Source organism: Balaenoptera musculus, chromosome 5 (assembly GCF_009873245.2).
Source record: "Balaenoptera musculus isolate JJ_BM4_2016_0621 chromosome 5, mBalMus1.pri.v3, whole genome shotgun sequence".
Taxonomy (NCBI): Eukaryota; Metazoa; Chordata; class Mammalia; order Artiodactyla; family Balaenopteridae; genus Balaenoptera; species Balaenoptera musculus.
The window spans coordinates 64,329,680-64,355,692 of NC_045789.1; the positions used below are offsets into that span (position 1 = coordinate 64,329,680).

At 45.6% G+C, this 26,013-nt stretch overlaps 1 protein-coding gene across 2 annotated transcripts in view; it reads right to left on the reverse strand.

The window, feature by feature from the left end:
* The window catches only part of CRACD (capping protein inhibiting regulator of actin dynamics), a 39,842-nt gene that overhangs the window by 4,933 nt on the left and 8,896 nt on the right, over nucleotides 1-26,013 (reverse strand). Inside the window, exons 4-8 of one of the 2 annotated variants that reach the window (XM_036853567.1) lie at nucleotides 25,283-25,351; nucleotides 22,551-22,733; nucleotides 19,107-21,897; nucleotides 2,730-2,920; nucleotides 1,911-2,073 (exon numbers count right to left, since the gene is read on the reverse strand). In XM_036853567.1, the coding sequence (XP_036709462.1) occupies nucleotides 1,911-2,073; nucleotides 2,730-2,920; nucleotides 19,107-21,897; nucleotides 22,551-22,733; nucleotides 25,283-25,351 (3,397 nt within the window). Of the gene's footprint in view, nucleotides 1-1,910; nucleotides 2,074-2,729; nucleotides 2,921-19,106; nucleotides 21,898-22,550; nucleotides 22,734-25,282; nucleotides 25,400-26,013 lie in introns of both variants that reach the window. The other variant, XM_036853566.1, reaches the window with a different exon arrangement.

Below are 26,013 nucleotides of genomic sequence, written 5' to 3' on the forward strand. Positions count from 1 at the left end.
AACACTGGGTATCTCTGGTGAGAAGAGTTAGAGAAAGAAAGCTACGTGATCATAACTGTTCCATACAGAATTACGGTGATCACAGTGCAGTCGATTCTAATTTCAGAGAATGTCTAGAAACCTAATTTTCTCTGTGCACAGAAGCTATGCCTGTGTGATAATAATAAGAGGTAAATTCTGTGATTCTAGGCATACAACCAGTCAATTTCATGAAGAAAAAGCTTAAACCAAGTAGTTTGAAGTTTGAACCTGTTAGCTGGTGAGGTTAAAAGCTACCTCCTCTACCAGGCATGCCCTGGGTCCCTCCTCCCTCTGAGGCCCATGGATCCTGCCAGCTCGTATCACTCAGACTCGTCTAACACAATTCCTTTGCATCCCATCACTATTTAATCAGACCTTAGAGGCTTTGTGTGGTGAGCGTTCCCATCTTATCTTTGGGTCTTTCTTATTGTAGGCAATGGCCTACAAAATACTGAAAAGACAAAAACTTCAGAAGAAGGCTTGCTTTATTAAGGTGGAGCCAGCTCTGAATTGCATTAACCCTTTGGTGCTTCTAAGAAATCAGGCAGACAAAGGTTGATCTCTGACTTCGGAGCTTTCACTGTTCTGCAAGAATTCTCTCTTGACACACACCAATATGATGTTTAGAATCCTTAATTCCTGGGTATAAGATCAAACGAAATAGTGCCCTTGGAGGTTCTTGAGAAAATGCTCCAAAGTGGTTTTCAAATATAAAGGTTTTTTCTCCTCACCAAATAGTAAATATAGCTTTAATAGTGAGACCTCTTTACATTTCCAGACCTCAGCTAGCAGGTATCCAAGGCATAAAAAAATCTTGGGTCCAGAAGTTGGGTGTCCTCTGAGGAACAGGGCTGCCTAGTGGGGAAAACAGATGCCCTAATAACCCCTGAGAGGAAGCTCTTTCAGACTCTCCATCCTCCAAGTGATGTGTAACAAGGAAATAGTTATAAACATTATTGGATCATTTTATCTTTTAACAGAATAGAGTTGGGTTTTTTTTTAATGTGCATGCGTCTTCTATGTGTCATGAACATATAAACACTGCTGCTGTTAATTAACATCAAGGGCTTAGAGCACAACAACCTTGCTCTGTAAAGTCACACCTGGGTCAGAAATTTGCTGTCTGAAATCACATCAGTGAGAAGGGACCACCCCACTTTTGCCTGGAGCATCTGAGCCACTTGGATGACCATGATTCAGAGAGACAATCTCCATTTCCAACTGGAGCAGACAGAGCTCCAGGCAGGGGTTTTCCAATACAGCTTCCTCACATTTACCTTAAGTTTGTGGTGTCAAAGGAAACAGGCTCCTGAGTCCACTTTTCAGCTCAGGCTTGATATCAACTACTTTGCTTTTAGTCACTGCTTCATTTAAATTTTACCTAAAATTCACCCTTTCCCCTGAATCCTAATATAATCTTATCTCTTGTTTTGTTTAGAAGGTTCTTATGGTGTGCAGTCTTCCTTGCTGCAGGAAGTTAATAAACCTAATTTTGTTGGACTACAGGCAGTGGAGTTAGAGAGGGCTCATATCACCTTGTTAAAGGTTCAGGAATTTAACGAGTCACTTGATATCACGTTAGTAGCTTGAAATTAGCCATGGTTGGGAGTATTTGCACCACAGCAAATACTACAAATCAGAGGTCTCTCCACTCCCTGAAGAACTGATTGTTAAACGTTTATCATCACACCACTGATAGTGGGTGAGTTTCTGATGATCTTTATCAGAGGAGCTTTATCAGTCTCAGAGTTGATGAGTGGGGTCGTGAGACAGCTTGTGCTCTGAAATGCCTAAAATGCCGTGCTAGTTATGACGCTAGAGGAAATAAAACACACCCTAAGAAGAAAAACCTTTAAGTACGGTTAAATAGAAATGGACCTGTTCTCTACCTGTCACAGATGTAGGAAGAGTGTTGGCCTTTTTCAGCTGTTCTCGGCGCTCGAGCCTGGACGCTGCTGTCTCTGGCTTCTTCTCTTCCGGCTGAGCGGTGGACTTGTGCAGGGAACCAGCTCTGCTGACACTGCTGCTTCCAGGCTGCGGGCTGACACTGACCTGGGTGGACGGAGGAAGTCAGGGGAAGACTGACCATGCAAGGCAAGGCCTTGGAGGCTTCCATTGGCCAGCCCCCGTTCTCTGCTCCCAGAGGAGGGGCCGGACTGCACGGGGAAGCAGTGTGTGCTCAACCACGGAGCCGCTCAGTGCAAATGTCCCGAAGAGGGGACGCCACATACTTTCCCAGAAGAGCCCTTCAAATTAACTATACCGTCAGGGCCACAGAGCAAGATTCCTAATTTCCTCTGCTCACTGCTCAAATAAAATGCTTTTTGTATTTCTCATATAACTTGTGTGAGCGGATTCTGCCAAATCAGGCTAACCTGAGAGCATAAGGAAACCAAATTTCTAACCTGAAACGCCTCCTTGTCTTAACAGTGGTCAGCTTATTTATTGCTCTACTGTCTAAGTATTCTCCACCACTCTCAGCTAGCCTTGTTTTGTTATTGTTGTTGTCTTAAATCCTGTGAACTAAAAGAGCCAAGCTCAGGAATTCCCTGGCGGTCCAGTGGTTAGGACTCGGCCCTTTCACTGCCAGGGCCCAGGTTCAGTCCGTGGTTGGGGAACTAAGATCCCGCAAGCTGCGCAGCGCAGCCAAAAAAAGAGAGAGCCAAGCTCAGGAAAACAAAGTTAAAGCTGAAGACTAAGCTACTTACGTTTCCTTTGGAGAGCTTTTCTGCCTGTTTGGCTTCCCTGGCTTGCTTCCTCTCCTCTCGAGTCGCTTGCTGCTCCCGAAACCCCTTCTGCTTTTGCAGTGCCAACGTTATCCACAGTGGCTGCGCGGTTTCAACTTTCTCCGCAAGTTTGGAGCCGTCTAGAGAGTGTCTGCTCTGAAGCGTCGGCTTTTCTGTGGGAAAAAAGACTGTGATATTGTGATGTACAAGCAAGAAATACATATTTGGTCTTTGTCCCTGTTTCTGGCACAGAACTAAAACCCCTGCAGTTCCCTAAGTGATGAGAGCATAAAGGTGTCTTTTTGTTCTGCTAATGAGGTAACTTTTGGAAAGCACCTGAAGATGGAGGTTGGTTGCCAACAGAACCAATCATGTGATTAGAGGGTTAGAACTTTTAGTCCCACCCCCAAGCTCTCGGGGAGAGGCGAAGGGTTGGAGGCTGAGTTCAATCACCCATGGCCAGTGATTTAATTGATCACGACTATGTGATGAAGCCTCCGTAAAAAGCCAAAAGAACTGGTAAGGAGAGCTTCTGAGTTGGGAACACATGGAGGTGCTGGGAGAGTGACTAGCTCCAAAAGCATGGAAGCTCTATGCCCCTTTCCCCATTCATCTCTTCCATCTGGCTGTTCCTGAGTTCTATTCTTTATATATAAACTTATATATATATATATATATATATATATATATATAAACTAGTAAGTAAAATGGTTCCCTGAGCCCCTGTAGCAAATTAAGTGAGCAACGTAGATTTGCAATTGGCATCTAATTAGATGGGGGCAGTCTGGTAGGACTGAGCCCATAACCTGTGCAATCTGATGCTATCTCCAGGTAGAAAGTCAGGACTGAGAGAAGTGAGTTGAACTGACACCAGCTGGTGTCAGAGAATTGTTTGGAGGTGTGGGCATCCACCCCCCACATCTCCCCAACAGAGTCAGTAAAAAATCAGATGTGCACTGAAACTAACTACTCACTTGCCTCAGTCCCTCATCCCCTAAAACTTGTGACAGTCATCAGCCCAAGAAATAGTCAACTATCCCTTTCTAACACAAACACCGTGCCAATACCTGAGTGACTCCGCTGGGTGGGAAAGAAATATCTTCCTTCGATCAGTGGAAAAAAAACAGGAGCATGTGTCTCCCCTCAAAATGGAAGAAGAAATAGTCTCAAGTGTCAAAAAACCTCAGGCCTACAGAGGACCCAGGTAGTTATTTGATTCATTGTCCTCTTTTTATTTATTGCTTTTTTAAATTTATTTTTTCAATGGAAACTTCTCCATGTCCCCACCCCACCCCCCATCCAAACAAGTGGAATCCCAACGTATGAAAGAGGAAAAGGGGACACTGCTCAGCCTAGTGGGGCTGCTGAGGGCACCAGGACTCTGAGGAACACAGTGGGAAGCTGCAATTTTGGTCCAATGCCCTCATTTTTGTTGTTTTAATTTTTTTAAATTTATTTATTTACTGGTCGCACTGGGTGGCGTGTGGAACTTCCACAACCAGGGATGGAACCCGTGCCCACCGCAGTGGAAGCGCAGAGTCTTAACCACTGGACCGCCAGGGAAGTCCCCAATGCCCTCATTTGATAGATGTGAGCACTTGGGTCCATAACCATCAACTGCAGTGACCACGGTCACCCAGCAGTTAGTGCACGGGCTGAAGCCTGAGCCTAGGACTTCTGACTTCCAGTCTGTGCTTTTATTGTGGTGGACTGTCTTGCCTATGCAACTGGGGGCAACAAACTTCCCAGGTAGATGGGGTCAAACACTGAGTAGTAACTGGGCTCTGGAATTGAGCAGACCTGGGTTTGACCTTATGTGACCTTAGAAAAGCTACTTAACCTCTCCAAGCTTTCATTTTCTAATCCATAAAATGGAGATGAGAATGGCACATGCCTCACCAGGCTAATGTGAAGATTAAAAGGGGCCCTCGGGGGCTTCCCTGGTGGCGCAGTGGTTGAGAATCTGCCTGCCAATGCAGGGGACACGGGTTCGAGCCCTGGTCTGGGAAGATCCCACATGCCGCGGAGCAACTGGGCCCGTGAGCCACAATTACTGAGCCTGCGCGTCTGGAGCCTGTGCTCCGCAACAAGAGAGGCCGCGATAGTGAGAGGCCCGCGCACCGCGATGAAGAGTGGCCCCCCGCTTGCCACAACTAGAGAAAGCCCTCGCACAGAAACGAAGACCCAACACAGCCATAAATAAATAAAAAATTAAAACAAAAGGGGTCCTCGGTATGAAAACATTTAGAATAGTGCTTGGCATGTAGTAACCGCTCTACAAAAGTGAGTGTTCTTGTTATTTATGTCTGTGAGACAATGATCCCCACCCGCCTTCTACTCCCCAAGTAAAAATTATGCGCTATTAGAGGTAACCATTCTGGCATTGGCATTGAATCGTTTACTATCTCCAAGGGAAAGGGCCCATTCTAGTCCTGTTCTTTGAAACCAAACAGAAGTCTACACTTTGATCCAGACCTTACCAAACAAGGCTTTCAGTTAAGTGAACGTCATACTGAGGAGAAAGAACCAAAATAAGTTCGAATTGGGAATTCAAGCACAAAAATTCAGGCAGATCCTTAATATTCTACAACTCTTAGATCTATAATGCTGTACAAAGAATTCCTATAATGGGCCTTGTGAATTGTAATATTCCTAACCAAATAAGGATTCAGTTATGATCTAACATAGGAAAGAAAACCGACACATTTCAGAAGTATTTTTTTAAAAAACTAAAACTGAAACTGAAAGGAGTTTTTGATTAGTTAACCAGAAGATCAAAAAATATTTACCACTTCGAGCATTCTGCTTAACTGAGAAGCTTTACGTACATTGGAACGAAATGAGTTTCACCTTTTTACTCAAGGGCTCTGTAACACCTGTGTGTAAAATGGCCAAAAACCAAATTCCCCAGATCTAAGTGATTTCCATTTAAAGCAGTTATGTAAAAGAGAGTCTCACCTGAACTTGCCTGGGAAGGTCATTCAAGCAACAGGCCAGTTTCCTGCCAACAACTTTGACTGGGTTTATCACAAGGGTCGAAATACCTTTAAAGCAGAATTGCCTAAACTTAACAGTTGACTAAAATAATTTGAAAAGATAAATCTCTAGCCAGATTTTTATCTTCTTAGATCTGTAGTTTGAATAGTACATCCTGGAGTTATGGACCAGACTCTTTGAAAGGCTGTAACATAATATGTATTAAGGGCCTAACAGGTCTGGATTGTAGTTGGGGATCAATAAACAGAAAACAGGATGTTAAAATGGGACTCATGCCTGAGTTTCAGCCAGGGATGCCCCAAAAGGTCGTAACAAATAATAAATGGCACTTACTCCCGTGTTGTGAAGGGATGTGCTTGATCACCTACTCAGGACTAGCCAACGGGGTGACCAAAACAGCCACCTCAAGGTCCTAGGAAAATCAGAGCTGAGGCAGAAGCAGCCAGAGTAGAGAATTTCTTTGAAAAACATTGTTGGAGCATGGTGTGCTCCCCCGTCCTCTCCCCAGCAGAGGAAAGGGGGCTAAGCCAAGTGAGAGGATCTCTAATGAGACCACTCAGACAAACTCCTGGAGTCTGTGGGGCACAGACTTGAGGTTCTATTCACACCAGGAAAAGTCCAAAGGCAAGGACGGTGGCTGCCAGGGGCCTGGAGAAGAGGCGTTTGTGCTGGGAAGACATCTGTTATTGAGTGATGCTTGAGATTCAGGTGCTAGCCATGTGGATGGGGGAGAGAGGGGCGGTCTGGAGGGGAAGCAGGGACCCAGGGCTGCCTGGAGGAGGCACCACTGAAGTAAGGGAATTGCAGGAGGAGAAAGAGCCCAGGTGGCACATGAGAGGTCTGAGGAACACACAGAAGAATCAGCACTGAACATCCCCCAAGAGCAGTGAACGTTGCTGCCTCACCTCTCTCCCTTCCTTCGCTCCAGCTATGGAGCCTGTTTCTGGGCCAGGAGGAAGGGCAGAAGTCGACCACGCCTGCATCCCCACTTTAGGCGTTTCAGCCCAAAGCAGGCCAAATTAGGAGGGAGACACTTAGTTTGAAATACTGTTTGGAGTTTGATTATGACACTGGAGGCAGCATATTAATTACTAACATGAGATAGTTGTTACTAAAGGTGCCTAGAGGACTTTTTACTATCAAAAAGTAGCTGAAAAGATAGAACTCCAACTCAACAACAACTAAAAAACCCAGTTAAAAAATGGGCAAAGGACTTAAATGGACATTTCTCCTAAAAAGACATACAAATGACCAACAGCATATGAAAAGGTGCTCAACATCATTAATCATCAGGGAAATACAATCAAAACCACAATGATGTATCACCTCACATCTGTGAGAATGGCACTTGTGTGTGTGTGTGTGTATCTCCCAGAAAATAACAAGCGTTGACCAGAATGTGGAGAAATTAGAACGCTTGAGTGATGCCGGTGGGATATAAAATGGTGCAGGCACTATGGAAACAGTAGGGTGGTTCCTCAAAAAATTAAAAATAGAATTACCATATGATCCAGCAATTCCACTTCTGGGTATTTATCCAAAAGAATTGAAAACAGGATCTAGAAAAGATATTTGCACACCCATGTTCATAGCAGCACTATTCACGATAACCAATAGGTGGAAGCAACCCAAATGTCCATCAACAGATGAATGAATAAACAAAATGTGGTGTATACATACAATGGGATATTATTCAGCCTCAAAAAGGAAGGAAATTCTAATAGATAACTAATGAGAACCTATTGTATAGCACAAGGAACTCTACTCAATGCTCTGTGGTGCCCTAACTGGGAAGGAAACCCAAAAGAGAGGGGATACAGGTATACGTATAGCTGATTCACTTTGCTGTACAGCAGAAACTAACACAACATTCTAAAGCAACCATATGCCAATAAAAATTAATTAAAAAAAAGGAAATTCTGACACATGCTACAATATGGACAAACCTTAAAAACATTATGTTAAGTGGAAGAAGCCAGTCACAAAAGGACAAATACTGCATGATTCCACGTATATAAGGTATCTAGAGTAGTCAGATTCATAGAGACAAAAAGTGAAACAGTGGCTGCCAGGGGCTAGGGGAGATGAAAACTGGAATTGATTAACGGATATAGAGTTTCAGTTTTGCAAGAAAAAGTTCTGGAAATTGGTTGTACAACAATGTGAATGTAGCATTACTGAACTATACACTGAGAAATGGTTAAGATAGTAAATTTTACATTATGTATCTTTTACCACAATAAAAAAAACTTGTAAAAGTGACTGAAAGAATTATGCCCAAGATATTATCCAAGAGATGGGGGAAAAATGAGAATCACAGATCAGATTTTTAAAAACAGCCCCCAAAAATAAAATAAATAAAACAAGGTTTTGCTAAATTCTGTGGAATTTTTGAACAATTTTTTGGAACAAATATATGACTATGGTCATTCAGTCCAAGAAGTAACATTAAGAACATTTATGTAAAAAGTGTTTCTAGAGGCTTAATTACAGCATTTCACAAATACCAGGTGAGAATTACGGCAAGAAGTCCTAGGATAACAAATGGGAAGATCGTTTAACCCGGGAAAGAACCCCTCATCCAGTTTTTATGACTGCGAGGAGCAGGCAAGGCACCTAACTTTTTGGATGTTGATGTCCTCATCTGTAAAATGGAGCCAGGACAATCCACACGTGCTGTGCGATTAAATGAGATGCTGTAAACAAAAGCACTTTGTAAGTGATTAAGCACAAAGGATGACTGTTGTTGAAATTTTCCGGAACAGTAAAATCCCTAACTTAAGTCCAGGTTTTAAAAGACAGAGAAGTTCTTTGTTAATCACATAATCTTTTTAATGGGGGAGTTCAAAGTGTCTAATTAAAATTTTATTTTGTGACAATGCTTAATTAAACCTATTCTCTTTCATTCTAAACTCACTGGATGAGGAGAACCACAGCCAGCCCACTGAAGTTCCCCCCTCTAGGTTCTGGGGAGACAAGCAAGTGCCTCCTGGCATCTAATCACTGCTCCTGTAGGTCACTTCTTGGAGAAAGGACTACTTAGTATCTGTTCTACCCATTGGAAGGAGGTGAGAATCTCAGAATGAGATGATATCTGGTGATATCTATAATCAAAGCATTGGAGGACAGACACTGGGGGATTATTATTGCTATTTCCATTCCCACTGGAGTGGGTTCAGTCAATGCCTTCCCAGTGCCTTGTCCCATGTATTGGTCCTTGCTGAGCTCCACCTAGGGAATGGAGACCTCTTTCTAAATTGGTGTCCCCCAAAAAATGTGTGTGTCTGCCTTAAAGGATGTGCAAGGCAATTCACTGAGAGTGAAGAAAGAAAAGATTAAAATTTCTATTTACCTATTTTAAAATCTAGAAATAATAGAATCGAGCTTTTCTAATTCTGAATACCCAGATGCAGACACCTCACTCAGCCCATGTATCAGAAGGCCGTGTATAACAAATGGTATGTTTAAGGACTCTGGAGGCGGGGAGGGATCGAGATGGCAGAGTAGGAAGATGTAGAGCTCTCACCTCCTGCCACAAACACATTAAAAATACATCTACATGCAGAACACTGTTCATGGAACACTAGCTGGAAACTGGCAGAAGAACTCCTATACAACCAAAGCTGCAAGAAAGATTTCCACGTGACTGGGTAGGATGGAAAAAAAGGCATAGGGTTGGGACCCCTGCCCCTGAGGGGGCTCTGAAAGGAAGAGAAGGTCTGTATGGGCGGACCCTTGCCCTGGGGAGCCAGCAGGTTGAGCCACAGACTGGGCATCCCAATCCTAGTGTTGTACATGGAGGAGACAAGTCCCCTTGGCTGCCGGGAGAACCTCTGGGACAGACAGAAGGGCTGGAGAAGCCTAGACTCTACTCGTGAGGAGTGTGCATGCACTGGCTGGTCAACAATCATGGTGGAGAGAACTCTGCACTGGTGGCTGCCACCTTGCCGCACTCCCCAGTCTGAGCCGGGTGAACACCCCAGCCCCACTCACTCCACACCGCCGCGTGGCGTGAAACCTGGGCCAACTGGCCCCCTGGGGAAAGACTCAGTCTAGCTACACAGAGACAGACTGGGGGCCCTGGGTGTGATCCGGGTGGGGTGGTGGTCACTGTCAGTGTGCGCTCAGGCGGCCCCACAGAAGCATGCCGCAGTTTGTCTCCCAGCCTAGCAAGAGTGCCCCACCAGCTCCACACTGCAGCTTGGCTCTGGATCTGGGGCAGACAGGTCCTGGGAGAAAACTGCCACAGAGGCAGCCCGGATTTCTGGTGGCAGCATGGCCATCTCAATTCCTGCAGCCACAACACCCGGATCCCCAGCCCCAGCCTACTCCACACCATAGCCTTGCACCAGATGGAGGCTGAACACAACAGGGGAAGGGACATAACCCTGGGCTGCATCTCAGCAGAGCCGTGGACGCCTACAAAGGAGGTACACAGGTCCTCTGGATGCGTGGGCCTCACTCGCTTCAGCAATCCCCTCCTTTAGGGCAGGGCGTACACTAAAGGGGAACAGAGCCTGATCGAGCCCAACCCACAAGGCTACTCCAACAACTGGGGAGCACACCTCACTGCTATCAGGGTGGCAAGAGCCACAGAGCAGAGAGGAAGTCCCATCTCACACCCTGCATAGGCTTTAGATCCCCCAACACCAACCACACCCTTTCTCAAGGTGATAACGGCCAGCACACCTGGAGGAAAGGCACGGCTGGCATCCATATCAAACCAGGCCTCACACCAAAGACACTGGACACACATAATCTACACAGCGATGCTCCCACGTAAACACACTCCTTCAAGACCACAACAGATAATGTGTCTCCTACATGCACCGAGACAGATAAAGTCAAGTAAAATGAAAAGGCAGAGGAACTACTCCCAATTAAAAGAGCAAAAGAAATTCCCTGAAAGAACAAATAATGAAACAGAGCTCACTAGTCTACCAGACCCCAGTTCAAAAAGGTGGTAATAAAAATGCTAACTGAATTAAGAAAGACTATTAATAGAAATGCAGATCACTGTAACAAGGAACTAGAAATTACAAAGATGAACCAATGAAAAACAGATAATTCAATTGCCAAGATTAAAAAAAAAAAAAGTAATCTAGATGCAATGAATAGCTGACCAAATGACACAGAAGAGTAAGTGACCTGGAAGACAGAATAATGGAAACCACCCAATCAGAACACCAGACAGAAAAACAAATGAAAAAAAAAAAAAAAAAAGAAAGCAACTGGGATTTCCCTGGTGGTCCAGTGGTTAAGACTCTGCACTACAAATGTGTGCGTGTGTCGGGGGGGGGGGGGGGCCTGGGTTCAATCCCTGGTTGGGGAACTAAGATCCCACATGCTGCGTGGTGTGGCAAAAAAGAAAAAGAGCAACATACAAGACCTATGGTATATATAAAACTTGCCAGCCTATGCATAATAGGGGTTCTAAAAGGAGAAGTGGGAGAGAAGGGGATTAAAAATGTATTTGAAAAAACTATGGCTGAAAACTTCCCAAAGTTAAAGAAGGAAACAGAAATCCAGGTACAAGAAGCTCAGAGTGTCCCAAACAAGATGAATCCAAACAGAAACACAAGAAGACATAACATAATTAAAATGGCAAAAGTTAGAGAGAGGATTCTAAAGGCAGCAAGAGAAAAACAGACTCATTTACAAGGGAATCACCATAAGGCTATGAGCTGATTTCTCTGCAGAAACTCTGCAGCCCAGAAGGGAGTGTAATAATATATTCAAAGTCCTGAAAGGGAAAAACTTGCAACCTAGGATACTCTTCCCAGTAAGATTATCATTTAGAATAGGAGGAGAGATAAAGAATTTCTCAGACAAGCAAAAACTAAAAGAATTCAGCAATACTAAACTTACTCTAACAGAAATATTGAAGGGTCTTCTCTAAATAGAAAAGAAGCAAGGATCTGTAGGAAAGGGAAAATCATGATAGGAAAGGCGAACCTAGAGTAAGGATTGAAGATCACCTAAATAATCCAGTACTTACACTAACAAAGAAACAAAAAAATTGTAAAAGCAATTATAACTACAATAAACAGTAAAAGGATAAGCATGAAGATGTAAAATAGGACAGCAAAATCACAAAATGTGAGGGAGGGGAGTATAATACTAGATCTTTTAAAATGTATTTGAACTTGAATGACTATCAGTTTAAAGCAAGTAGATACAGTTATTGGTCAACATATAGGAACTCCATCATAAGCACATATCAAAAACATACCATAGATTCATGAAAACCAAAAATAAAGGAACTGAAGCATACTACAAAAGAAAATCATCAAACCACAAAAGGAAAAACAAAAAGAAGAAGAAATGAACAAAAAAACTATAAAAACAATTGGAAAACAAGGATTAAAATGGTAATAAGTACATGCCTATCAATAATTACTTTATGTCAAATGTCAAAGGACTAAATGCTCTGATCAAAGACATAAAGTGGCTGATTGGATAAAAAAAAAACAAGAACCTACAATATGCAGCCTACAAGAGACCCCCTTCAGGGCAAAAGTCATACATAAAGTGAAGGGATGGAAAAAGATATGTCATGCAAGTGGAAACAACAAGAAAGCGGCAGGGGCGGGGAGGGGGGAGAAGGGTGGGTGGGTGGGTAGCAATACTCATATCAGACAAAATAAACTTTAAAACAAGGGCCATAAAGAAAGACAAAGAAGGGCATTATATAATGATAAAGGGATCAATACAAGAAGAGGATATTACACTCGTTAACATATACTCACCTAATATAGAAGCACCTAAATAAATAAAGCAAATACTAACAGACATAAGGGGAGAAATAGACAATAATACAATAATAGTAGGAGACTAACACCCCACCGACATCAACTGTCAGACCTTGCAGACAGAAAATCAACAAGGCAAGAGGTCCTAAATGACACGCTAGGCCAGTTGGACTTAAATGATATCTACAGGACACTATATCCAAAAAAAGCAGCATACACATTCTTTTCAAATGCATGTAGAAAGTTCTCTAGGAAAGACCACATACTAGGTCACAAAACAAGCCTCAACAATTTCAAAAGGACAGAAATTACATCAAGCGTATTTTCTGACCACAGCAGTATGTAACTAGAAATCAATTACAGAAAGCAAAACGGGAAAAGAACAATGTGGAGACTAAACAGCATGCTATTAAAGAACCAATCAATGATGAAATCAAAGAAGAAATCAGAAAATACCTCAAGACAAATGAAAATGAAAACACAACTTTACAAAATCTATGGGATGCAGAAAAGACGTTCTAACATGGATGTTGATAGCAATACAGGCCTTCCTCAATAAACAAGAAAAACCTCAAATAAACAACCTAACCTACCACCTACAAGAATGAGAAAAAGAACAAATAAAGCCCAAAGTCAGTGGAAGGAAGGAAATAATAAAGATTAGAGAGGAAATAAATAAAATAGAGATTTTAAAAAAATAGAAAAGATCAATAAAACCAAGAGCTTATTTTTTGAAAAGATAGACAAAAATTGACAAACCTCTAGCCAGGCTAAACAAGAAGAAAAGAGAGAGGACTCAAATAAACAAAATAAGAAATGAAAGAGGAAAAATAACCAATATCACAGAAACAAAAAATCATAAGAGAATACTATGAAAAGTTGTATGCCAACTTAGAAGAAACGGGACAACTTAGAAGAAATAAAAAATTTTCTAGAAAAATTTCTCAGCCTGCTGACTGAGTTGAGAAGAAACAGACAATTTGAACAGACTGAACACTAGAAGTGAAATAGAATCTGTAATTTAAAAACAAAAAACAAAAAAACCTCCCTACAAAAGTCAAGGACCAGATGCCTTCACTGGAGAATTATACAAAACATATAAAGAACTTAAACCGATCCTTCTCAAACTATTCCCCAAAAATTGAAGAGGAGGGAACACTCCCAAATTCATTCTACGAGGCCACTGTTACCCTAATACCAAAACCAGACAAAGACACTACAAAAAAAATTACAGGCCAATATCTTTGATGAATATAGATGCAAAAATCCTCAACGAAGTATTAGCAAACGAATCCAATGATACATAAAAAGGATTGCACACCATGATCAAGTTGGATTCATTCCAGGGTCACAAGGATGATTCAACATACACAAAAATCAATGTGATACACCACATTAACAAAAGGAAAGACAAAAATCACATGATCATCTCAACAGACACAGAAAAAGTATTTGACAAAATTCAACATCCATTCACATCAAAAACTCTCATCAAAGTGGGTATAGAGGGAACATATCTCAACATAATAAAGGCCATTTACGACAAACTCACAACCAACATCATACTCAACAGTGAAAAGCTGAAAGCCTTCCCACTAAATTCAGGAACAAGACAAGACTCTCACCACTTCTATTCAACATAGCACTGGAAGTACTAGCAACAGCAATCAGACCAGAAAAAGTAATAGGTATCCAAACTGGAAGGCAAGAGGTAAAACTGTCACTATTTACAGATGGCATGATATTCAATATAGAGAACCCTAAAGTCTCCACACAAAAAATATTAGAACTAACAAATGAATTCAGCAAGGTAGCAGGATACATGATTAATAAATAGAAATCTGTTGTGTTTCTATACACTAACAATAAACTATCAGAAAAAGTAAAAAACCCAAAAAATCCCATTTAAAAATCACATCAAAAAAATACCTAGAAATAAACTTAACGAAGGAGATGAAAGACCTATATGCTGAAAAGTATAAAACATTGATAAAGGAAACTGAAGATGATTCAAAGAAATGGAAAGATATCTCATGCTCTTCGACTGGAAGAATTAATGTTGTTAAAAATGGCCACACCACCCAAAGCAATCTACAGATTTAATGCAATCCCTATCAAAATACCCATGACATTTTTCACAGAACTAGAACAAATAATCCTAAAATTTATATGGAACCACAAAAGACCCAGAATTGCCATAGCAATCCTGAGAAAAAAGAAGAAAGCTGGAGGTATAACCTTTCCAGACTTCAGACTATACTACAAAGCTACAGTAATCAAAACAGCATGATATTAGCACAAAGAGAGACATAAATCAATGGAACAGAATAGAGAGCCCAGAAATAAACCCACACACCTACAGTCAATTAATCTACAACAAAGGAAGCAAGAATATACAATGGAGAAAAGACAGTCTCTTCAGCAAGTGGTGTTGGGAAAGGTGGACAGCTACATGTAAAGAAACTAGAACATTCCTTCACACCATACACAAAAAGAAACTCAAAATGGTTTAAAGATCTTAATATAAGAAATGACACCATAAAACTGCTAGAAGAGAACACAGGTGAAACATTCTTGACGTAAATTGTAGTAATATTTTCTTAGATCAGTCTCCTGATGCAAAAGATATAAAAAGCAGAAATAAGCAAAATGTAACCCAATCAAACTTAAAAGCTCTTGCACAAGGAAGGAAACCATCAACAAAATGAAAAGTCAACCTACAGAATGGGAGAAAATATTTGTAAACAATGCAAACAATAAGGGGTTAATATGCAAAATATACAAACACCTCATATGACTCAGTATCAAAAAGACAAACAGGGACTTCCCTGGCTGTCCAGTGGTTAAGACGCCATGCTTCCACTGCAGGGGGCGCAGGTTCGATCCCTCGTCAGGGAACTAAGATCCCGCATGCCATGTGGTGCGCCCAAAAAATAGAAGAAACACAAAAAGACAAACAACCCAATCAAAAAATGCACAGAAGACCTCAATAGACATTTTTCCACAGAAGATATACAGATGGCTAACAGGCACATGAAAAGATGCTCAATAATGCTAACTATTAGAGAAATGCAAATCAAAACCACAATGAGGTATCACCTCACACAGGTCAGAATGGCTGTCATCAAAAAGTCTACAGATAATAAATACTGGAAAAGATGTGGAGAAAAGGGAACCTTCCTACACTGTTGGTGGGAATGTAAAATGGTGCAATCACAATGAAGAACAGTATGGAGGTTCCTTAAAAAACTAAACGTAGAACTACCATGTGATCCAGCAATTCCACTCCTGGGTGTACATATGGTGGAAAAAATGAAAACTCTGATTCAAAAAGATACATGCACCTCAGTGTTCACAGCAGCACCATTTACAATAGTCAAGACGTGGAAGCAACCCAAATGCCCATCAACAGATAACTGACTGGGCTTCGCTGGTGGCGCAGTGGTTAAGAATCCGCCTGCCAATGCAGGGGACACGGGTTTGAGCCCTGGTCCGGGAAGATCCCACATGCCACAGAGCAACTAAGCCCATGCACCACAACTACTGAGCCTGCGCTCTAGAGCCCGTGTGCCACGACTACTGAAGCCTGCACACCTAGAGCCCGGTGCTCTGCACCAAGAGAAGCCACCGCAATGAGAAGTCCGTGCACCGCAATGAAGAGTAGCCCCCGCTCGCCACAACTAGAGAAAGCCTGCGCGCAGCAACGAAGACCCAACACAGCCAAAAATAAAATAAATAAAATAAAAATAAAGATTAAAAAACCCCCACAGATAATTGACTTAAGATGTGATATATATATATGTGTATATATTTATATATGTGTGTGTGTGTATATATAGTGGGATACTCAGCCATAAAAACGAATGAAATATCGCCTTTTGCAGCAACGTGGATTTACCTAGAGAATATTATGCTTAGTGAAAAAAGTCAGAGAAAGACAAATACTATATGATATCACATGCGAAATCTAAAAAATAATACAAATGACTGTATACAAAACAGAAACAGATTCACAGACATAGAAAACAAACTTATGGTTACCAAAGAGGACAGGGAAGTGGGAGGGACAAATTAGGAGTATGGGATTAACAGATACAAACTTCTATACATAAAATATATAAGCAACAAGGGAATTATACCCAATATCCTGTAACAACCTATAATGGAATATAACCTACAAAAAAACGCACAAAAAATGAATCACTATGCTGTACACCTGAAACTAACACAGTATTGTAAATCAACTACACTTCAATTTCAAAAAATTGGAAATAAAGACAGACAGACAGACTCTGGAGGGAAGCTGGGAGTGCTGTGATGCGATGCAGGGAGAGGACTTGCATTCTTGTCCTCATTTGTTTTGCTTATTTGCATTGTGAGTTTCAGCAGTTCAGTGAGTTTATGGCATATCATATCTTCTCTGAACCAGATGATCTGTTATGAAATGGACAAATGGTGTAAAGAAATTCCAGTAAACAAACCACAGATTGGGATATACTACTAATAATGCAAGCATAACAACACGGCAGAGCTGTCACGCTCTTTACCTGATACTTGGTGCAGAAATCAGATCTGACAAGAAGGTGGCCAAAGAAAATAAAAAGCAGCACCATGATTTGCAATGTGGATTTACATCCACTGTATTTTCAGTGAACCTCACCCTAAGTACATATGGTGCTCCACGGGTTTTAGCTAATGATGGTATTGTATGTATACAGTTGACACATAAATTGGAGGTCCAGGCTTAACGTTTTTATCCTGATAAGGTGTTCAGTTAAACAAAGTTGGTCAGCCCAGGCCTGGAGTCGCATAGTGTGTAAAACCCCAATGGTCTTAGGTAGAGACCACCACATGGTCCTTGCTCTCATGCTTCTTTTCTACCAAATAAAGAAAAATTCAATTAGCAGAGACTGTTAGCCCAGAATCTGGATACTGAGAAAGAAAACAGGGGCAGCAACAGTTTTTGGTAGAAAACTGTAAGAATTCTCTCTAAGAGAAAGAAGCAGTACAGAGCGTTATTTCTCTGGGAGAAGACAAGAGAGTGATAGAGCGGGTCAGTCTGTGAGAGGAACTCTGATGATACCACCAAAGCTAACAGCACAAAAGCTAATGTCAAAACTGAAAATGGGGGTTCCGGTTCAAGAGGGTGACATAGGAGGATCCTGAACTCCCCTCCTCCCACGGACACACTGGGTTTACAGCCCCATACTGAACAATTCCTTCTGAAAGAAATCCAGAAACTAGCTGAGTGACTTCAACACATCAAGGGAACAGAAAAAAAAAACCACATGGAAATGGGTAGGAGAGGCTGAGACACAATCTCGCCATAAACCCCATCCCCAGCAGAGTGACCCACAACCAGGAGGGAATTCAGAACTCCCCGTCTCTCTCTGAGGAGCAAAGGTTTGGACCCCACATCTGGAACCTCATCTGTTAAGACTTCCACCTGAGTGACAGGCCCCCAAAACATCTAGCTCTGAAAGCCAATGGGGCTTATGTCCACGAGACCCACAAGGCCATAAGGAAACTAAGGCACAGATCTTAACAGGCTTGTGGGGACTTACCGTGGCTATTCCCCTAGAGCCCAGCGCATAGGTAAAACAACAAAAACCTGAAAAATGGGTTCCTCTTCGGCAGGACAAACAGAAACCAATAGGGAGATACGGTCTGGACACTGCTGATCAACATGCTGGTCCAAGAAACCAAGCAAGGCTTGGTTAAAAAGGACGGTAGCGTCTTCCATAAGGCAAGTAACCAAACCAACATCTCTGGGAAACAGCTCTTTTCTCTGCAAAAATCACCCCACACCTAAAGAATTAACCTAAATCTTCCCTAAAAAACCTGAGGGGAGAATTTCTCTGAGAAATACGAGTAACTTCCTGGGCTATGAACCACACCTGACCACCTACTCTGCAAAACAGAAAAGAAAAAGTATCAGATGAAGGTTCTTGGGGCCCCAAAGCCAATCCAAGTGATCACCATGCTGCCCCAAACATCCAGCATGAAGAAACACTAGGGGCAGGCAGGAGTAACGGTCGCTCTAAAATTTCCTTATCGGAGGGCTTCTCAGTGGCAAGCTGGTGGGGTCAGGATGCATATGTGGGCATTGTGCATTAAATTGAGACAAACTTGATTATGCACACAGAGGCTCCTGAGGGGGGCTGTCCTAAGCCCCCTAACTTCCCACCTGGGTGCCGCTAGTGCCCAGAGACAGAACACAGACACTGGTCTAGGAAACTCCAGTCTTTACTGTCACTGCACAGGCCCCTCATAAAGATTAATAACATCTGCACTAACTTGGACGACGTTTCAATTTCCACTGCCAACCGAAAGCGAATCAGTCTCTGCCAGCACCTCCAACTTATTACTTGGGTAAGTAAGGATCATTAACGGTGTGAACTACAGACACGCAGCAGTCAGTCCACATTTCCAAAACGGTAAAGAGAAGTAAAGAGCCTCACCATGATCCATAAGTGAGGACACCTGGGGAACGGGGCACCAGGCTCTAATTAAGGAAGTGCTCCAACGCCAGCTCCGGGGGCCACTTCCGGCCCTGGGCACGGACAACAGGCTGGACAGAGGCAGAGTTTTGCAACCTACAGTTACGCACCTTTCCTCCCCGCCTCGGGTGTTGCGGAAGGCTTTTCTTGCCGGGCGGCAGACGGAGCCGGGGAAGCTGGCTTCCTCTCTGTTTCCACCTCTTCCTCCTCATCCCGCTTCTGGTCCTTCCTCTCCTCAGTCGTCGGGGCTGAGGGTATCCGGGGGTCCCCGTTGTCCCGGCCCTCCTTGCACGGCTCGCCGGGCTCCGGGTCAGGCTTCCCCGCCCGGCGAGCCAACAGCTCCACCAAGTAGGGCCTGCTCAGCTTGGAGATCGGGGAGGACGGTGGAGTCTGGCCCGCGGGCTTGGGAGCCAGGGCTGGCTTCTGGGCCAAGGGCGTTCTGTTTGCTGCCCTGTCCTGCTCTGGAGCCGGGGGCTGGCTGCTGGCTGCTGGGGGCCCAGGCTGGGCTGCAAGAGGAGACTGGCTGGGAGGGCTTTCAGCAGAGTCCTTCCAGGGAGCCGGGGCTTGCTTCCTCTCGGGGGGGAGGGACGGGCCATGCTTGAGGGCCGCAGCCTCTGTCTCTCTCTCTCCAGCTGTGCTCCCCGGAGCTGACGGTGCCCCACTGATACTGTCCCCCACGCTGCCGTGCTTTTTCTTCTTCTTTTGTTCTGTTTGTTGGTCGCAGTGGAAGCGCAAGGAGTAGTTGGTCCTTCTCAATTTTATTCCAAAAGGGGAAGCTTTATCCTCCCCACCTGGCATCACGGGCTCCGGCTTTCCTACTCCACCTGTGGTCTCGCTGTCCGAAGTGACCACGGGTTCTGCTTGGGCCACTGCTTTCTGTGGAGGGTAAGGAAGGCTTGGAACAAGGAAAGATGGAAGGTCTTTGGCAAACTTGCACCCCTCTGTGGTGTCCGTTGGCTCCTGGTGCGCCCCCGGTTTCTCTGCACCCTTCACAGGCTCTTTAGTATCAGCAGCAGCGAGCTGGGGCCGGGCCTCTTCGCTGGGGCCCGGCAGGGATCTTTTTCTAATGCTTTCCGCTTCCGTGTTCTGTTTGGAGGTCTCCCAGCCCCCATCAGAGAATTTCTGCCAGGCAGGCTTAATGGAGAACTTCGCATTTACCGGCGGGGTCCTCCGGAGGTTCCCGCGGGAATCACATCGGCCCCTGGGAGTCTGTTCATCACCCGGCCGAGACTCGTCTCTCTCGCCGCGCTGGTCACTCTCTACATTCTTCAGGATTCTGGACCGAATGGAAGCCCACTCAGCGAGCGCGGCCATGCTGCTCGGAGACTCCTGTGAGGGCCTGGTCTTCCCACTTCCTGCCCGGGGGTCGCCTGGGGCTCGGGGTGGGTTCTCCAGGGCAGGGACATCTACGTGCTTCTTTTCTTCTGACAAGCCCAGAAGAGACTTGCACGCTGTGTCCTTGATCTGGCTCAGGTTGACGGCTGGGCCGCAGAGCTGGGCTCCCGTAACCAGAATGGCCGTGTGTGGGATGCTCAGGGACGAGGGCAGGGCGTGGGAGGCCGGGCTGGCTTTGGGGACCTTTGGCTCTTGGGGACCAGAGGCAAGCCCCTCATCTTTCATGGGCTTCACCGGGCTCAGATTGACTTTGGGGAAGAGAATTTGTTTCCCTCCAGATGACACCTGGAAAGTGTAGGGTCTGGGCATGGTCTGCCTCTCATCTACCTCCTGCCATCTGAGTTCCTCCACCTTTCTGTCTGTTTCTGGAGCGGCAGCTTCTTTCTTCTCTCCTGGAGCCAACGCCTCTTCCACCTGGGCCTCTTGTTTCTGGGGCGGCTCTGCGTTGGTTTCTTCCCTCTCTTCCTGCCATCCACAACGATGATCCCCGGGAACATCCCCCTGCTTTCCGGGCTGCTCGCCTGATGGCTCGGTGGCCTCTTGGCTCTGCTTCACCCAAATACTCGGTTCCTCAGAGTTTTCTCTTGGCTTCTCGAGTTTCAGGTGTTCTTGTTCTGCTTTCTCTGCAATGTCGCTCTGAAATGGGCTCCTCAAGCCCCTTTTGTGGTCCAGCAGCGGCTGATTCTCCTCTTCCACTCTCGGTGCTTCCTGAAGCTTCTTTTCCGCTTCCTGCCTGCTCTTCGCCTCCGCGTCCTCCCGCAGTCTCTGCGCCTCCAGCTCTTCCTGCCTTTTGAGCTCCTGCATCCGTTTCTCCTCCTCCTCCCGCTGCCTCTGCGCCTCCAGCTCCTGCCGCCTGAGCTCCTCCCGCCGCCTCTCCTCTTCCAGCCGCTGCTTCTCGGCCGCCCGCCGCCTCTGCTCCTCCAGTCTTCTGAGTTCCTCCAACGCTCTTTCCTCTTCTTCCCGCCGCAGCTCCTCGGCCTCCTGCCGGCCCCGAGCCTCCAGCTCCTCCTGCTGCGCGCGTCTCTCCAGGCGCCGCGCCTCTTCCGCCAGGCGCCACGCCTCTTCCTCCAGGCGTCTCGGCTCCTCGGCTTCCGGGGGCCCTCCTTCGTCTTGCTCCCTCCGCTCTGGGTCTCGGCAGCCTGGCTCTTCCGGACTCTGTGCCGCCTCTTCACGCTGCCTCTTTGCTGCCTCTAGCTGTACTTCTCCCTCCTCTTCCTCCCCTTCCTCCTCCAAGAGCTCCTCCTGCCTTCTTTTCTCCTCCCAAAGCCTCCTCTCCAGGGCCTGGAGCCTCTGCTCTTCCAGGCGTCGCCTCTCTGCCGCTTCGGCCTTTTGCCGTTTGCACTTGGCCTCAAGTTCTTGCCAGTATTCTTCTTGGCGTCGCTTCTCTTCCTCCGAGTCCAGCGCCTCTGGCTCCTCTTCATGCCAGATTGGCTTGTCTTCTCCAGGGTGCCCATTCTGGTCTAGGGACAGCTGATGCCGGAAGCCACCTTGCTCGTTCTGTCGATCCTAACGTTGGTAAGGGAAACAGAATTAGCTTTCCTTGTGCACAGGCTACCATTACAATCCTATTCACAATGCGGGTGGCCCTCCTAATCTCAAAAGTAGGAGTAGCGTTCCCCTCTCTATGCACAGAGACAGGTAACCTCGGGTATCCCTCACACCAAGAGTAAACTGGGGGTGGGGAAAAGAATTTCATCTTTGTGTTTCCTCTCTACATGTCATCCTCAGATTCCTTTTTTTTTTTTTAATACACGTGAATAATCATAGGAAAACTGGTAGTCCAGCATTAGAAAGGTGAGGAAAAATGAGATTTGCGCTTCATCAATATCCCCCGAAACTTGTGACTGAGAAGTCTAATCAAACTGAAGAAGCTTTGGCTAAGCCATAGCACAGGAAAGTGGGCCATCCTTCTGCTGCGAAGCACACAGTATCCGGAGCCCCTCGGAAGGCAGCCTCTCTCTCTGAGGTCCACCAGCCACCGGCGGGCAACAAGTCAGAAAGGGTGGTGGAAAGGAAATGGGCCCCTTCACCCTTGTGCCTGAAACACAGCCATCCCCGACAGGGACAGACCGAGTTCCTTCCATAGGCCCCTCACAGCACCATCCTGCTAGGCAACATTAATGCCCAGCCAGCAAGGGTGTCTGCCCGGCCGTACATACCCCGACAAGTCGCCTGTGCCTCCTTGACACCCTCTGTTTTTTTGGCTTAATGGACAGTTTGTGCTTGGCGGCACTGTTGTCCAGGCGGGCGATGGCCAGGGGGATGGCATCTAGGTTGACGCTTTCGATGGTGCCGGCAGAGGAGAAGTGCCTTTTTGGCCGAGACGGTTTAACTGGAGCAGCCTACAGTGGAGATTGAAACGTGAAGTCAGTCCGGATCAGAGAACGACCTGCAGGGAATCCCGGAATGGCAGCACTTGTTGGAGCTTGCACCTTGCCCAGCCTGGCCCAGGAGGTGCTGGCAAGCGGTCAGGGCTCGTGGGCACAGTGAAGTGAACACTGCTTTTATAATCAAAAGACGCTGAGTATTTGTTTCGCCAGTGATAATCTGTATTAACTTGTAAAGGTCATTTAATCTTTCAAGGACTAATTTTCCTACTCTGAATGGTACGGGGGTTAGATTAGATCAGGGGTCAGTAAGACATAGTCAAGGTGGTCCAGTCCTGCCTGAAGACTGTTTGGGTGAATAAAGTTTTCCTGGTACAGAGCTACACCATTGCCCTCGGCTGCCTTTGCGCTAAAAGGAAGAGCAGGGCAAAGCAGAGTCTGGTAGTTGCAACTTATGGCCACAAGGCCTAAAATAAGTAGTAGTTTGCTAAACCCTGGACTAGCTCATCTCTATGCTAAGAACTCTGTAATTCTAAGAGCCTCCCACTGCCACAGACATGGTGTGTACATACCTCAGCTCCTACTTTAGCCTCTTCAAACAGGGAATGTATCTTTCTGGCCTTTGTATCAATCCTCTTTATGCCCAAGTAGCAAATCTCATTTGGTAAGTGCTCAATAAATATTTGCTAAAAGAATGAAGGAACAATAAAGTATAATAACCTCTCTGCCTAGGGCTTAAAATTTCTAATCAGCAAAAATGTTTTAGCACGATCATGCCAAAGTCACCGAGCACTGGTGCAATGGAAGCGAAAAGGAGGAGGCCTGGGTGAGAAGGTGAAGGGCGGAAATGTGCTACACACAGGGGAAAGGCAATTCTGCAAAGGATGAACCGCAGAACTGCTTGCGGCTCTGTAATACAGGTGTGGTCACTTAAAAAAGCGCAACCTCAGACCAACCGTATACATTTAGTTATAGGTCAGAGAGACCGAGGCTCACAGTCCACGCTGAATCAGATGGTAAGAAGCCACACCTGTAACTTCAGAGTATTCACAGGCAAGCGGCGAGGCAAGGGCTCCTGGCCACAGCACGCCACCGCCACCGCGCAGCAGAGGGCGCTCACGGCCCTAACTGCCTTCTCCAGCAGCTAAGATACGGGCTCAGCATCAGCGGAGGCCAGGGTTCCCCTGTTTTGACTGTGTCCGTGCACAGTAAGGGCAGAGTCAATGGGGTTTAGCTGGTGGCTTTGCTTTTTGCAATTATCTTCCATATATATATATATATTTATTTATCTTCCTTATTTATTTATTTATTTATGGCTGTGTTGGGTCTTCGTTTCTGTGCGAGGGCTTTCTCTAGTTGCGGCAAGTGGGGGCCACTCTTCATCGCGGTGCATGGGCCTCTCACTGTCGCGGCCTCTCTTGTTGTGGAGCACAGGCTCCAGATGCGCAGGCTCAGTAGTTGTGGCTCACGGGCCTCGTTGCTCCGCGGCATGTGGGATCTTCCCAGACCAGGGCTCGAACCCGTGTCCCCTGCATTGGCAGGCAGATTCTCAACCACTGCGCCACCAGGGAAGTCCTATCTTCCATATTTATGCACAAAGATAAAGGAGCCAGCTAGCTCCAAGAGCAAAACGAACGCTCAGTAAATACTAATTTATGACAAGAAGCACGGAAGTAAGGAAAAATAATCCCAGCCTTTGGTCTCCTAAGCTTTTATTTATTTATGGTTATCTTTATAATAGGTGTCAAATTCTAAACTACTGTTGAAGAGAGATGAATTAAACATTTATTTCCACCCCCTAATGGATGCGTGAGTAAAAGGAGTTAAAGCCAAATGTGATAGATTGAAGACACAGATAAAGCATTTCAAGCTGAGATTTAATGCCATGTTTCGTTTCTAGTTATTCAAGCTGGGCCTCTTCATCTGGGTGGTGGAACTGTCTTGAGTCATCCCCTTCAGAAGACTCAGGGACATGCCCTGTTCTCACCGTACTGTCTGCCAGACCCTGGGAAGACCCCTGGACCCTTGTGCAGGTGAAAGGTCCTCATGGGAGTGGACTGGCTTCTGTAGAAGAGGCGCACGGGATCTCCACAGGGCTCCCTAGGCTTCTGCAGGTAACGTCCCAGGTTTCAGTGGGACGTGTGTAAGTTAAAAACCAAAAATACACACAAGTAGAGAAATGCTAAGGTCTTTGGAGGGCATCTCTAAATAGAAGGAGGCTTTTCCTTACACACTCTTTACCTTCAGGTGTTTTTGAATGTTTTTTTCAATGGCTTACCGGTGTCTTAAAATACATGCTGCACCTAGGAAAACCACCAACACCTGAGACTCCAAACAGGCGTGGTGAGAGTGTGGCTCTTTTTCAGAGCAGGGTTCAGTTCCAGCAGTTACATCACCATAGCAACAGACGGTCCAACATCTACCACTGGTTGCATTTTGCAGGAATTTAAAGTAATGGACAAAGGTAGCATTTATGAATGGAAAAGTGAGGCAGCAGATCGCCCAACAAAAGGAAGAATGGAACTTAAAGTAAGGAAGCTACATACACGTTCAAATCGTATTACCTTCTCTTCCATCTCACTTCCGGCTCCAGGCGGGTTCAGAGGACTCGGAGAACTTGGCGTCTCACTGGACTGGAACAGTAGAGAGAGTGCTCAAGTCAAACGCCAGCACAGGAAGTCCTGGGCAGACAACCAGACAGTGTCTGTGCAGGCAAGGGCCACCCCCTCCTCCACGCAGGGGCGCAGCTGGCTGCAGAGAGCCGGCAGGTTCACGGCGGGGACTCTGCTAATGTCCGGACTCCACCAGGGCTCCTGGGGCACGGCGTGTGCTCCCCTCTCCCCCGAGTTCAACACATTTCCCATCTGGGCAGTCTCCAACCTCAGTCCTTGATGTGTTTCCCCACTGATGAGAGAATCTCAGGTGCTGCCCTGCTGCCACCCTACCTGGGAAGCAGGGCTCCAACTTCAGAGCTCTCGGCTTTGCTGGCTGCCTTCCACCCCATGAAAAGGAAAGAGGGCCCTTCCAGGGGCACACAGGGGCTGGGCTGAGGAGGTGGATGACCAGAGGAGGCAAGAAAACTTGGAAGGAAGGGAGGAAGGAAGGAGAAGACTGTCCTCTCATTAGAATGTAAACTACACGGAGGCAGCCCCTTGTCTAATCCGGCCCATCTCTGCGATGCCCACAGCTGGGGCAGCACCTGCTGAACGAATGACCCTCCTTCTCCCCCAGGCCACAGTGCCCTGCACTTATTAGATCTTCAGTAACAGGGAAGACATTTGCTTTGGTCCACAGG